Source organism: Oxyura jamaicensis, chromosome 22 (genome assembly GCF_011077185.1).
Source record: "Oxyura jamaicensis isolate SHBP4307 breed ruddy duck chromosome 22, BPBGC_Ojam_1.0, whole genome shotgun sequence".
NCBI classification, from domain to species: Eukaryota; Metazoa; Chordata; class Aves; order Anseriformes; family Anatidae; genus Oxyura; species Oxyura jamaicensis.
Genome location: NC_048914.1, coordinates 1,409,449 through 1,423,559, shown reverse-complemented (window position 1 = coordinate 1,423,559; position 14,111 = coordinate 1,409,449). Strand labels below are relative to the sequence as shown.

Sequence of the window (14,111 nt, the reverse complement as noted above, 5' to 3'; positions counted from 1 at the left end):
CAATTTCGTCTCTCCTAGGTCTGAAAGGCGTCGCCGTCCCCCCGCTGGTGTGCGGCCCCGAAGCCGCCGCCGTGCAGGCCGGGGAGGTCGCCGCCAAGCCCAAGAAGAGGAAAAAGGACCCGGCGTGCGGTGAGCGCTGGGGCTGGAGGGGCTGAAGGCTCGCGGAGGGGTTGTGAAGGGGCGCGGGGCCCCCGGCGTCGCTGCCCCCCCCCCCCTGGGGGCCCCTCCCCCCCCCCCCCAGGGACGCAGGCGAGCGGCCCGCTGCTGGCTCAGGACCCGGCGAGCGGCAGCCTGAGGAGAGGCAGCACGAAGAAGCCGCCCGTCGCCTCCTCGCTGAAAAGGCAAGGTGAGCCCCGGCCCCGAGCCGAGCCCTGGTTCAAAAATAAAGAAATCAAAAATAAGAAAATCGGGGAGGTGGAAAATAACCGGGCTCCGCTCGCCGGGGAGCTGGGACGGCGCTGAGCGCTCCCGGGGCTGCTCCCTGGTGGATTTATTCGTGCAGAGAGGTTGGTGTGAGGCAGGGACGGGGCTGGCGTGGGCGTCGCACCGATAATATCCTCGTGTGAAGTGGAAAAGAGGGGAATCAGGGCAGGTGAAGGCAGGAGAGGGTGAATCAGGGCAGGAGAGGGTTTCTCTTGGGGCACCGCCGCCGTCTGCAGCGCCTCTGATGCCCGGAGCTGCTCGGAGGGACCAAAATCGGGGCATAATTGGGTTTTTTAGTGGCCAATATTTGTCGAGAAGGAGCTGCCCAGGTCCGGCCTGCCTCTGGCAGGAGGCAAAACCATTTCCATGGCTTTGCTGGCTGGCCAGGGCCGGAAGGCTTTGCACAGCTTGGTTTTAGTATTATTTTTTTAACCCCTCGGCTGTAGTTTTTGCCCCCAAAGTGGTTCTTTTCCCCCTGCTTTGCCGCCCTTCTTTTTGCTGGGTCGGATTTCCTCCGCTGCTGGCTTCCTTGAGCAGGTGAGCCCCGAAAACAGGAGCGAGCATCAATCCCTGTGCCTGATGCCAGGGAGCTTTTCAGACCTCCCAGGACCCTCCAAACCCTGCTCCCGGGGGAGCTCTGGGGCAGCTGCTCCCCCCCCGCCACCGTGGTGCCGATACCCCAGCTCCTGCTGACCCCGGCCCCTTTATTTTTATTATTTTATCTATTTTTTTAAAAAAAGCAGGACGCTGCTTTTAAGCTAGCCCTTGTGTTTCTGAGCCCCCGGGTGCCCGATCAGAAAGGTTTCGCCCTGGTTCTTGTCCTCCTGCCTGCTGCCTTTCTGTGTTCTGCTTAACAGAGCCCTGCGCCGCCGGGGAACCGGTGAAGGTAAAATGGGAAATAAACGAGGAGCTCCCGTGGGGCCGGGCCCGCACCGCGCTGCGGGGCTGCGCTTCTTCGTTCCTGCCCGTCTCCTTGCTCCTCACGCGTGTGTGACGGTGGGGACGCTGATTCCCTTCTCTCTCTCTCTTTTTTTTTTGTTGTCTCCTAGGCTGTAACCAGCTGCTGGACGAGTCGCAGGTCGCCCTGTCCTTCCAAGACTGGCTGGCCAGCGTCACCGAGCGCATCCACCAGACCATGCATTACCAGTTCGAAGGTAAATCGAGCCCCCGGGGACGGCAGCCTTGTTTCCAGCTCACCTCTTGAAGCAGCCGAGCTCCTGGGCAGCATTAAATAACTTCAGCCCAAAGGGAGGCAACGCGCTCCGCTCAGCTCGGAGCCGAGCGTTATTTTTGCCCTGGGAAGTTTCTCCTGGCTTCGGGTTCGTTCCCCGAACGCGGCCTTGAGCTTGGCAGGAGCTCGCTGCTGCTGTTTGTGCTCGGGGAAGGGAGAAACTCCCTTCGAGGTTATTTATGCGTGAAGAAACTGCCCGGAGCCGAGCCGGAGAGGTGAGGTAAGGCCAAATGCCTCACGTGGCACCGAAGAAATGTTGGGGATCCTCCCTTGGCAGTCCCGAGCCTGCTGCTGTCCTCGGGCCCCCCGCGCGCCCCAAGGGCAGGGCTCCGCGTGGCGTGGGGCGAGCTGCTCCCCGTGCACGGACGGCTACAGGCAGCAGCTCCCATCTGTGAGCCCAGAGGAGCAGAAGTCAGCGGCGTGGCGCTTCCCAAAGCTCTCAGCTGCGGTGCTGGAAGCCAGCTGGGCTCCCCCCCAGGCACAAAAACACCCGAAGGAAGGTTTGTCTCTTTCCGAGCAGCGTAAGAACGCCTCGAGTTGGTCCCAGCAGGCAACCGCGCGCCGCTCTCTGGCAGCTCTTGAAGTGCAGGGCTCCTGCGAGGCCTCTGGCCTGCAGCAAGCTGCTGCCGCCCAGCTCCGCTCGCTCCCTTCAAGCCCTTGGCGCTGCCCCCGCAGCTGAGGGATTGCAGGGACCACAGGTCCCGCAGGGCAGCCGCTGTGCCCCTGCTGCCCCTCCGCTGACCAGAGGGGCTGGGAGCAGCTGGCAGAGAGCACCAGGGGTGCTCGCCCCCCGGCGCAGCCTGCCTGGAGGCAGAACAGATGTTTGTGGTGGGAGGGAGGTGGCAGGACCAGGCTGTGCCCAGACGCAGGGCGCGAGGCCGAGGAAAACACGAGGAAACGTAAGGAAACGCTTCCCCGGTGGTCAGACCCTGGCACGGCTCTTCCAGCCAGCTGGTGGTGGAAATACCAAACCCTGAGCAGGGAAAATAGGTGACTTACCCCCCCCCCCCCCAGTGCAGCCCTCCCTCCCAGCTCGTTGTCCCGCAAGCAGCGCCGCCCCTCGTACGCTAACCCCTGCCCTCGTGTTTGTGACCGCGCAGGCAAGCCCGAGCCCCTGGTCTTCCACATCCCCCAGGCGTTCTTCGATGCGCTGCAGCAGAGGATATCCAGCGGGAGCGCCAAGAAGAGGCTGCCCAACTCCACCACGGGTACGACGGGGACTCGCTTACGCAGGGGGAGCTCTTTGTGTGCCTGCTGAGGTAGGAAGAAGCAAGCAGCAGGAGCAGGCGCTTTGCCAGCCCTCCCTTGCTTCTGGCAGGTTTTTATTTTGGAAGGAGCCCCACAGGGGAATGAAGCAGCCCCAGGGCAGAGGACGCAGGCTAAGCAAGACCTTAGGTGTCAGAGCTGCAGGAATAAATGCAGCAGGCACAGCCCGAAGTGAGTAATGCCATCCCTGCAGCCTTCCCCCAGCTCTGCCCCACCAGTACTGCTTTGGAATCAAGCGGAGCACAGAGCGGGCGATGTCAGGGAGCGTTCCCTGATGCAGGACGACGTTCGGGCACCCCGGCGGGGCTCTGAGACCGCACGCGGCGTGGCAGGGCTGCAGGAGCCCCGCTCTGCCCCTCGCAGGGCATAAAGGGCTAACGGAGACAAGGCTCCCCCCAGCAGCAGGCCAGGCAGGATTTACTTTATGAAATCCGTTAGTATTGTGCTCCGAACCGGGACCAGAAGAGTCCACAAGGCAGGGCAGCAACATAGAAAGAAAAGAAAAGCAAATTGCAGCACCAGCCCCATCCTGCAGCTTCCCTCCAGCATTTTGGGGCACCCCTAACTCCCTTTTCCTGCCCCCCAGCCTCCCCTAACTCCCTTTTCCTTCCCCGCAGCCTTTGTCCGCAAGGACGCCCTTCCCCTGGGGACCTTCTCCAAGTACACGTGGCACATCACCAACATCCTGCAGGTCAAGCAGATCTTTGATACGCCCGAGGTAAGGGGGGACGGAAGGCGCTCCCCGCACCACGCTGCCGCGCGGTAGCTGAGCTCCTTACCTGGGTGCTCCCGTGCTTGCCGGCAGCTGCCGCTGGAGATCACGCGCAGCTTCATCCAGAACCGGGACGGGACCTACGAGCTCTTCAAGTGCCCCAAGGTGGAGGTGGAGAGCATCGCCGAGACCTACGGGCGCCTGGAGAAGCAGCCGGCCATCCGGCCGCTGGAGCTCAAAACCTTCCTCAAAGTGGGTGAGTGGGCAGGGGGCGGCGCGGCCCAGCGCACGCAAAAACCCCCCGGGCGCTGAGGAATCCCCCCCCCCAAGGCATCCCTACAGGGGAGAAACCCCTTGAGGAAGAGGGGGGCTCCCTCCGTAGCTGGAGGGCTCCCCCCAGACCTCCACTCGGGGGGAGTTCCCCAGTAGGAGGCCCCTGCACACCCCACAAAAGCACTTGTGTACAAGATGAGGTTTTTCTCCAGCCCCTGTTCCCAACAAAAACCACCTCAACAGCCACCTCTGCCTGCAACTGAACACCCACAGCAAGTCACACGTCCCTCCCCCCCCAAAAAAAAACCATCTAGAAGCCCCCCAGCAGGCACAGCACCCCAAAACCCAACCAGCCTCACCCACCCCACCTAAAGGGAGCTCCCAGGACCCCCCTCTCACCCTTTTCTCCCCCCCCAGGAAACACCTCTCCCACCCAGAAGGAGCCCACCCCCTTCATCATCGAGTGGATCCCCAACATCCTACCTCACTCCCGCATCGGCGAGCTGCGCATCAAGTTCGAGTACGGCCACCACGGCAGCCGCCAGCCCGCTGCCTTCACCGAGCAGCAGTCGCCGGCGCTGGAGCCCGCGCTGGAGCTCGCCCCGCTCGCCACCATCACCTTCCCCTGAGCCCCTTGGGCCACCGGGGCTGGCACCGGGGACGCCAGGCAGGCGAGGTTAGCCTGGAAGAGACAAATAATCCCAGCACAGAGGGCTGGTTACCCGCTCGCCCTCCAGCAAGCACCTGCAGAAAGAAAACGTCCCGCTCGCCGGGTGCGCCCTGCTCCTCGCTGCACCCAGGAAAGGCAGGTGGGGGGGCTCCAGGGGGCTGCACCCCACATACAGGGGGGTACACGCCAAGGGTGGCCCCCAGCCAAGCACCCAGGGGAGCCCCGGCTTCAGCTGGGGTGAGCCGGGGGCTTCGGTGCTGAGCAGGGGGCTGGGAGGCACTCGGGGTTCCCCCACCCGAGTGCAGCACGTGCTAAAAGAGCAAAGTTTGTGCGGTTGGGTCACTCCAGCCTCTCCTTGCTCCTGTGTTTGGGGGGGGTCTCCTCGCACTTTACACCCTCCCGTGGAGCCCAGCTCCGTCGCTGGCTGCATCTTCCCCACGGGTGGGTGAGGAGAGGGCAGCCCCGGGGGGAGTGGGGGGGCACCGCAGCGGGGAGCAGCTCCAGCAGCAGAACCAGCGCTCCCCACTGCCTCACCCCCATCCAGGAGAGCGCCCCCAGGGCTGAAAACCCCCCCCAGCAGCTGCAGGACGAGCCCCCCACCCCCCCACTCCTGGGAGGAGCCAGGCACTGTGCCCCCTCCATCGCCCCCACGCCAGAGGCAGCCCAGCACCCTCCAGCCTCAGCCAGGGGCTCCCTCCCAAGGGCACGGGGAGGCCGGGGACGGGAGGAGGCCGGGGACAGGAGGAGGCCGGGGACAGGAGGAGGCCGGGGCTCTCCCGAGCTGCTGCTGGCCTCAAAGCACCGGGGTCCTCGCCCCAGTCCTGCAAGGAGAAGAGCTGTGGGAGCCGTGTGCCCCAGCAGCCCCCCAGGCGAAGGGGGGAGCTCCCACCCCCATCCCCGTGTCCCCCAAACCTCCCAGGCTTGCACCGATCAGGCTGACACCGCTCGCCCTGCTACAGGACACAGGAAAAAAAATACAAAAAAAAGAAAATAATCACCCAACGCGGGCATTTCTTTTTTTTTTTTTTTTTTTTCTGGCTGCCCCTTGCTGCGTAGGCACAGCCCCGTGCTGCTCAGCGCCATGAGGACGGGGCTGCAGCACCCACAAACTCACCTGGGGGGGGCTGGGGGGCACCCCAGGGCTGCTCTGCTGCTCCCCCAGCCTCAGGAGCTGCCCCTCAAAGAGGGGACCCAGCACCCAAAGGCACCCAGGCAGGGTGGGAGCCCCACAGCAAGCCCCCAGAGGGGTTTAAGAGGCCTTGGCACTGCCCCTACCCCAGATCACATCAGGGTGGCAGCCCCATGGCAGGTGGTGGCCGTCGCTTCGTTAGCGCAGCCTCATTAGGGCCAGCCCCAGGCCCTGCTCTGCTCCGACCCCATTTCCCCGGGGCTCTGCTCCCCACCCAGCCGAGTTGGTCCCGCCGCAAGCAGGGGCAGGACGGAGGGGAAAGGGGGAAGGATGGGACACAGAGGGTGGAGGATGTGGGCTGCGGGGTGGAGGGCACGAGATAAGGGGGGAGGAATGCGGGGGGAGGATGCAGGGGGTGGGATGAAGGATGCAGGATAAAGGGTGGAGGATGCGCGATGGCTGCAGGATGGAGGAGGAGGGATAAAGGGTGGAGGACACAGGATAAAGGGGGAAGGAGGTGGGATAAAGGGTGGAGGATGCAGAATGGAGGATGCAGGGTGCCAGGTCTGGGATAGTGGGTTAAGGATGCAGAACAAAGGGGGAAGGAGCAGGGCTGAGCCCCCCCACACCAGGCAACACTGGGGTCGCTTCTCGAGACCCAAACCACAGGAAAAATGGGGGGGGGACACCCCCAGGCACCCCCCTTTTGGTCCATAAAGCAGCAGGCGACTCGCTTTGGTAATGAAATAATTTATTGTCTAACAGTCAAACAATACAGAAGTATACATACACACAGCAAGACGCTCCTAAAACACCTCTAAACTTCCTAAAATCGCCTGTGCTAACTGTAAGAAAAAGCACCATCGGGTGGGCTCGACACAGGAGGCGTAATGCCGGGTTATTACACCCGCAGCTGAACGGCCGGAACCAAAATTCGCCTGCTCCCGTCCGCTGCTGCCCCGTTCAGGCCAGGAATAAAAGCTGGTTGGGGGGGGGGGGAGGTTGGGGCAATTTGGAAGCAAAACAGGGGGAAAAAAAAAGGGGGAAAGGGCAAAGAAAACGCAGCAAAAGTGCACCCAGACCGCTTAAAGGGTCGGGAAGGCTCGCGAGGCGCGCGGCAGGGGGATGGAGACGCCGCTGCTGAATTTCTTCCGGCCAAAACTGGGGGTGTGGGATGGGGAGGGGCACGGGGACGGCCCAGGTGCTTTGGGTAACCGGCCGCTGGCACCTGGAGCAGCGAAACGACCCCACCAGCGCTGCCAGGGGAGCAGAGAGGGAGCAGTGGCCAAGGCAGAATCCCTCCCGCTACAGTACAGTGTCAAAACCTGAAATCGGGTACAAAAAGGGGGCGGCGGGGGGAGGCCGAGCCCGTACCTATTGCCACGGGGGGGGGGGCAGAAGTGCTGCGGGACGGAGCAAGGTGCCGGGGCGGCGCGCGGCCGCTAATGCCCAGGAGAGGAGCAGCGGCGCGGGCAGGACGGCGGCAGGATAAACCCGATCCCTTCCTCTGCCCGTCGCGAGCAGCTCCGAGCGCTCCCCATAAATAAGAGCCATCCGCGCCGGGACTGCTCCTCCACAAGGAAAACACCCCAAAAAAAAAAACAGCGTGGTTTGGGCTCAGGCGCGGCTGTGCAATCGTAAACGCGGAGGAGGCGAGCGGCTCCTCGCTGCCCCCCCCCCTTTTTTTTTTTAATTAAACAATCTACAAAAATCTAATTGCTGCAGCTTATTTCTTAGTAATGCTGGTGTGAATTCGAGGAAAAGGCTGGCAAAACTGAGAGCGGCGCTACCGGGGCCGCCGGGCGCGCCGACCGGGCACGGACCCCACGGGGAGTTTTGGGGAAAAAGCCCGGGGTTTTTGCCACGCGCCCGTTGGGCTTTAGTGCATCGTTTTCCAAGGGTGGAGCTCTTCGGCGCCGTCAAGCTGGAGAGGAGCACGTCCAAACAGTGCAAAGGTCAAATAATTACTGCTTTATAGGGGGAGGAAAAAAATGAAAACGAAACTAAACACACAGCATTTCACCAAAACAACGCCGTTAACCCCCAAAAAAAGGCACAACACACACACGCACAAATTTACAGAGGCAAAGCCTTAAGACTCGGTGCGGCTAACTGAAACACGGCATTTTTTCTCTCTCGGTGCTTTCCCAAGGACCCAACACTGGGGTTCCCGTCCCGAAGGCAGCAGGAGCGGCAGCGCTGGGCTGGGAGGCGCCGAGGCAGCACCTGCACCGCGTGGGGGGGGGGGGAAAAGAGCTGGCAAGATCCCCAGGCGTCGTGGAGCGGAGCGGCAGACCTCCAAGGGCAGCCTCCCAGCTTGCCTCGTGGCTTTTGTCCTCTTATTTTTCTTTTTTTGTGGGTTTTTTGTCTTTTTTTTTTTTTTTTTTAAAGTGGACCGCTTCGAGCTGGCTGTCGGACTCGGGAAGACCCGGACTTCTCCCAGGGCAGAAGGTTTACACGAGGCGTGGATCAGCGCAGGTCCGCGGGGCGCCAGGCAGCTCCAGCTGCTGCAGGAACGTTTCTCGCGCCGCTGTTTCTTTTTCAAGCCCAGCACGCACAAGCAGGGCGCAGGCTTCGGAGATTTCAGCGATCCACTAGCCCCGTCTCCCAGCCTCTTGCTCCTCAAAGAGCTCAAACGATCCCAAAATAGCTTACGGGTTGAAAAATAAAATAAGAATAGACTAATGGTTCGTTCCTTTGCACCTTGCTGAGCGTTTTTAGTGGCTTTTGGCAGCTTGACGAGCGAAGCCTCAGGACCTGCGTGTCTCACGGGAGTGTTTTAACGACGGCAGGCTGGGTTTTGGTGCCTGGAGGAGCTCCGGAGCCCTCGGAGAGCAAAGCCACAAACTTCTCGTGGCCGAACGCGGGGCCGGGAGGTCGGCGTGCCGCACCGAGCGCTCGGTGTTCGTCGCCAGAGGTTTGCCGGGTGGGCGGAATAGAAAGAGCTTCAAACGCTTTGAGCCAAAAAAGAAGAAATCTCTCTCTCCCCGTTAGCGGACCTCTACGTACAAAGATTCCGGAACAACTATAAAAGTCATCGGAACGTATCTCGGTTACACCAGTTTCATAGAAAAGGAATAAATACTATTTATAGCTCGCGTGCTCTATGTACATTTACGTGTGCTCTGGTTAGCCTCGACCCAAGCGCGTCGGCGGGGTCGGAAACCACGGCTCGCGGGGCAGGGGGTCGTCCTTTCCTTCCGTGTTTGGTTTTCTCTCTCTCTGAGGCGGCGCCCAGAAGCTTTGGGAAGCCCCAAAAACCTCTCTGAGTGCCTCAAAACAACCCCGCCGGCCGGCCAAGTGCTTCCATACCAGCGGCGCCCCGCGGGGACTCGCCAGGAGCCGCGTGCTGGGACAGGCGAGCGCTCGGCCGCCGGTTATTGCTAAACTTTCACGAGAGGGGTGTGAGCGGGGCCAAGCGTCGCTTCTAGAAAACAACTGAGGCATCATCTTATTATTTTTTTTGTGCTAAAGGGATGGAGATAATCTTTGTTCATCTCTCCGAGGTAGAAAAAAATAGTCCCCGAGACAAGAAGCGTGAAGGACGTCCTAGGACCGCTCGCCTAGGACACTAAAATACGCGGCCGTAGCGCGTGAGGTCAGACATTGCACAGGACGAGGCTCGTACCATTTGGTTTTAGGGATTACAGGAATTTCTGAGACGGGTCAAAGCCGAAGGGGTCCTACCCGCAGCCCTCTGAGTAACGCTCCAGCAGCTCGCAGCCGAAACGCTCCGCTCGCAGACCTGCCTCTGCCCTCTCCTGGATCCAAGCTACCTGAGGCCGGGTTTCCCTTTGTCTCGTCGCCCAGCGACGCCCGCTTGGGCCCCGCTGCTGATCGTGGCACCGCCGGGCGAACACCACGCGAATCCAGAACACCGGGCGGTAACAGCAAGGCGAAGAACAGCCGAGGCGTCCCGGCGTTGCTGTTACCGCCGCGATATTCTCGGGCGCGCCGAGGGCTGGCTGGAACGCGCGGTCTCGCCGAGGTTCCCCGACGGGAAGAGAAGCGAACGGATGCGGTGGGACGCGTGCTGCGGAGGGCAGCGTGCCCCCCACGCGCTTTTTCGGGACGTCGGCAAAGCGGGCTTCGTTTCTGTCGGCGGTGCAAGATTTACGTGCGAGGAGGAGGGCGGGTCCGGTATCCTACCTAAGGAGATCCAACAGGGAGACAGCGGCGGGCGGAACGGCTCCGGGGGTCGCTCCTTAGAGAGCGGGGCACGGCTTCTGATTGCTCTGCGGCTTCGATCTCTTCACGCCGGAGCTGGAGTAGCCCTCGTCGCTGCACACGCTCTGCAGGCTCCCTCTTTCGTCCGAGTCGCTCGGGCTGCTGCTGCTGCTCCAGTCGAGGTCTGCGGGCAGCGAGTCCGTGCTCTCCACGTCCACGTCTATCTCTTCTGCGAGCAGAAAGGGGCGGCGTTACAGCACGGCCACGAGAAACCCCCCCCCCCAAACGCTGCTCGCCCACCGGGGGGGGTCCTCTCACCTCTGTCCGAGTCCGAGCGCTCCGAGGACACGGTGGATCCGATGCTGTCCATCCGTAGCCTCTCCGCGCCCATCTTCTCCAGCTGCCTCCTCAGGTGCCGCTGCTCCCGCTGCAGCTGGTCGATTTGGTGCAGGGCTTTCCTGTCGTAGTCTTCAAGCTTCTGCAGAAGCAGAGACCAACCGGCGTTGGCTCCTCCACCCACCACGGCCCCTACTTTTTCCATCCCAGTGACCCCAAACCTCTCCGACTCCCTGGGACCCCGTGGCCTCGGCCGCCCGCTGTAGCCGCGCGCTCTGCCAGCTCCACGGCATTTCAGGCACCGGTGACCTGCGGCTACCGCCACACGGGGGATTTCCTCCCACGGACTGGGCGACTGGGACCAGTAAAAGCCTGCCCATACCCAGCCCGAGCTGCAGGAGCTCCTCGCACGCACGCACCGCTCTCCTCCTCCCACAGCCCGGAGGAAATGGAAGCAGCATCTGGCCCGGAGAGCCGGGCCAAACAGCCCCGCTGACATCCAAACCGTGCACACGTGAGAGGTTTCCTCCTCCAGACGGCGGCACTGGAGCCGGCCCAACCCTATTTATATGCTTTCGGTCTCTGATAAGTCGCTGGCCGCACGCAGGCTGACGCCAGAGCTCCCCCGCTGCACCGCCCCGGTTATCTGTTGGTCCATAAAACTAACTAATGCGCTCAGCCAGAGCTCTGCTGAGCCAAAGTTTAAAGGACAAACAATAAAAGTTGTAAATGCTCTGGAAAAGGAAACTAGAGAGGTCCCGCTAACCTCCTCCCACCTCCAGCAGGCAGTACTTCGAACCTGTCTCGATCCTAAGGCCTCTGGGCAGCTCCGCAGCATAAAACACGTGGAAATGGGGCTTTAGGGCAGAGCGGCAGCTGCCCACGAGCCCGTCTGTAGGGTTTTTACACAGCCTTGCTGCAGGGAAAACGATCCTGCCCTCTGGCACCGACCCCAGCCGGGTTTGAGGCTCCGGGTGCCCCAAACCCCACACCACGTATGGCGGTGCAGCTCTCTGATGGGAGCCAAGCTTCCCCTCCCAGTGACACCAGCATAAAAGCTCCGGGAATTTGGGGCGGAAAAGCTTTTTCCCGAGCCCTCTGGGGTTCGGCGGGTGCCATGGGGCAGCGCAGCGTCGGCAGCTCTCGCACCCCACGGGTTTTGGGGCGCAGTTTGGGTTTAGGGCACAACTCGCGGAGCTGCCCGGAGGTTCCCCCCAGGGCCCCGACCCAAGCCGGACTCACCTTTATGTGCAATCTCGCTCTCATTAGCAAACTCAGGGTCGTGTGCTTGCTGGTTTCGGACCCGAGCGGCACCAGCACCTTCAGCCTCTCCAAGCACAACCGCAGATGGGCTCGCCTGCAAGACACCGACAGCACGCTGAACGCGCCGGCGCGCGCTCCCCGAGCGGCTCCCAACCTCTGCACGCAGATCATCGGGGGGGCTAAAAGCCGAGCCCGATGACAAACGAGAGCAGTTGCCCGTCTGGGCTCAGAAAACCATTTCTTCCCAGCACGCTGCTCCGAGATCCCATCTCTGAAGCCAACAGAGGAATTTCTCTCCGACCCGCGGCGTCAGCTCGGTCCCTGGCCAGTGTAGGGCAGCCCCTTGAGGCAGACGTTCGCTCCGCTGCCTGCTCCGTCCCTAAAAACCCCGCGGCCAGCTCAGCAGGCAGCCACCAGCTCGCGAGGAGGGCTCCCAGGCTCAGGACCCGCACCGATGAGCTCGGCGCTCTGCTGTCTTCTAAGAAAATCCCCGGCCCTGGTGGCTCGGGGACGTGCTTCGAGATACTGGGATGAACTTTTGGCTCACGGACGCTGCGTTTTGGCTCACGGCCACGAGAAATCGAGGCGGACACGCCTGTCGGTCTTCTAAGCGCTGTGGAAAGGTCTCAGGACAGGCTGGGCCCGACCCGCAGAGCGCTAACGGGGCCGAGCCCCCCGTCAAATCCTGCCCTGCCCCCCGCCAACGCCACCGGCTGCCTGCCCGGGGTCTCCTCCCCAAAATCCTGCGCCCACGGGTGCCTCCGGTCCTCGCCGGGCTCCGGCCGTGCCTCGAGAGGTCGAGGGCAGCAGCAGGGAGCTGCAAACCCAGCGCATCCCCTTCACCTGTTTGGAGTAGCGTTTCCCCTGCCCTAACACCCGGGCTGAAGCTTTCCGGCTCCCACCCCGCAGCCGCACCCACGGGTGAAGCTCTGGGTGCCCGCGGAGCTCCCTCGGCGGCCGAGGTGCTCCCAGCACGGCCGGTTTGCCTCGTGGCGGCCGCCCCAGCCCCGACGTTCAGGTTGCGACAGCGGCCTCTGAAACGCCCGGAGCTGACAAGAGGCGGCTGCCACCGGGGATTTTGCAACGAGCCGCCCACCTCGGCCCGGGCCCGGGGAGTCAACAGGCAGCTGCCTGCACAAAGCGCCTGCCGAGAGCCAAGGCAAACAAAACCCGCCCGCCGGGGGGAATCCCAAACACCTGAAGGGGCTCGGAGAGGAGCCTCTCCAAAGCTTATTTGCGGTCGCAGGAGGGGCAGAGCCAAGAGCTGCGCAGGGATGCCCGACCCGAACGCGCTCTCCGGGCGAGGAGCCAGCCCAGCCCCGCTCCCCGCGAGAGCTGCGGCAACGAAATCGGGGCCCCCCTCCAACACAGCGCCTCGTCACCAGCACCAGGGCAATAAATGGGAAAATAAAAGCTCCGTTTTCAGGTGCAGCGTGCGTTAAAGACCTTTTTTTTCCCCCCAGCTTTTACCTAATTCAAACCGCTGCTGGGCTTTAAAAAACAGCACAGGGACCTGGGGGGGGGAGAGCGAGCGGGCAGCGCCAGCAGGTCGAGGCCACGATTCCCCGGCTGGATCCCAGCGGGGTCTGCAGGAGGCCATCCCGAAGGAGCAGCTCACGAGGCCGGGGCACGTTTCCCCCCGCGGAGGGGCGGAAGGACGGGAGCTCGCCGTGCTCGTGGCGCAAGGCGGCCGACGGGATTTCAACACGGCGCCGCTGCAAGAGGGCTGCAACGCGGCCTGACGACCTCCGCGGGTTTCTTTTTGGGTAACCCGATGCTGATTTTCTCAGGGTTTTTAAAGAAATGGCCCCGTCCGTCCCTAGCTCACGTCACTCGGGGCAGGGGCAGTTCCGCCTCCAGGTACAAACCAACCGAGGCCACGCGGGCAGCACGGCCCCGCACCGTCGGAGCCTCATCCAAGCCCGAGAGAGGAGAGGAGAAGCCCCTGGAGGGCACAAAGCTACCCAAGGCCTCGCCAGCCTGTCCCAAACAACCACCGCTGCACTCAGCCCCGCACCCACACGAAGTTTCCCGGCCCGGCTGAAGAGGGAGAGCTGCGCAGGGGTTTAATTTCGACGGGGTTGGAATTAAACGGGGTTGAAAATTCATCGGGGTTGAAATTAAACCCCGTAACGGCGTGTTAGGAAGCTGCCGAGCGATTCACGAGCGGGACCTTCCCGGTGGAAGGCATCCACGTCGTCGTCCGCCACCCAAGGCAGCGGGGCCGGAGGTGAGCACCATCCCCACGCCCAGGGACGGGAAATACTCGGAGGCTGAGCACGCCGCGAGCCGCCCCCGCGGCCGTCGCCGATGCCCAAATCCCGCTGGCCACGGGCACTCGCTCGCTTCTCCCCCCGGGAACAGGACGCGGCCGGCCCCGAGGTGGGTTGAAGAGAAGGGATTTGTTCGAGCTGGGGTCCGGGCGAGCCCCCAGCACTCACCTGTTCTTCTCCATCTCGTTGTGCGTCGACCTGGAAGAGAAAGGACACGGCGTTAGCTCCCGGAGGGCAGCGCGGCGCGAGAACGGACAGCACGGCCGGGAGCCGCCCCGGGGGACCCTCAAAACCCCCTGGGACACCCCAACCCCCCCCCGTGGGACCCCAAAACCCCTTCCAGGTGACCCCAAATCCCACTGAGGACC

At 62.6% G+C, this 14,111-nt stretch overlaps 3 protein-coding genes across 3 annotated transcripts in view; 2 read left to right on the top strand and 1 right to left on the bottom strand.

Moving 5' to 3' along the window:
* TGFA (transforming growth factor alpha) overlaps positions 1-1,460 on the top strand; it is a 39,418-nt gene extending 37,958 nt beyond the window's left edge. The window contains exon 9 of the mRNA XM_035345021.1: positions 1,428-1,460. The gene's annotated coding sequence lies outside the window, so the exon portion shown is untranslated. The remainder of the gene's footprint in view (positions 1-1,427) is intronic.
* On the top strand, positions 3-4,601 carry C22H2orf42 (chromosome 22 C2orf42 homolog; the record flags this gene model as incomplete). Its single annotated transcript, XM_035344995.1, has 7 exons — positions 3-129; positions 242-346; positions 1,473-1,577; positions 2,755-2,862; positions 3,538-3,638; positions 3,726-3,888; positions 4,323-4,601. Coding segments are annotated over 7 exons (921 nt in total), but the record flags the coding sequence as incomplete, so codon positions are not given.
* A 1,837-nt stretch (positions 4,602-6,438) lies between these two features.
* MXD1 (MAX dimerization protein 1) overlaps positions 6,439-14,111 on the bottom strand; it is a 7,856-nt gene continuing 183 nt past the window's right edge. The window contains exons 2-5 of the mRNA XM_035344993.1: positions 13,912-14,039; positions 11,450-11,564; positions 10,190-10,349; positions 6,439-10,100 (exon numbers count right to left, since the gene is read on the bottom strand). Of these exons, the coding sequence (XP_035200884.1) occupies positions 9,910-10,100; positions 10,190-10,349; positions 11,450-11,564; positions 13,912-14,039 (594 nt within the window). The 3' untranslated portion in view covers positions 6,439-9,909. The remainder of the gene's footprint in view (positions 10,101-10,189; positions 10,350-11,449; positions 11,565-13,911; positions 14,040-14,111) is intronic.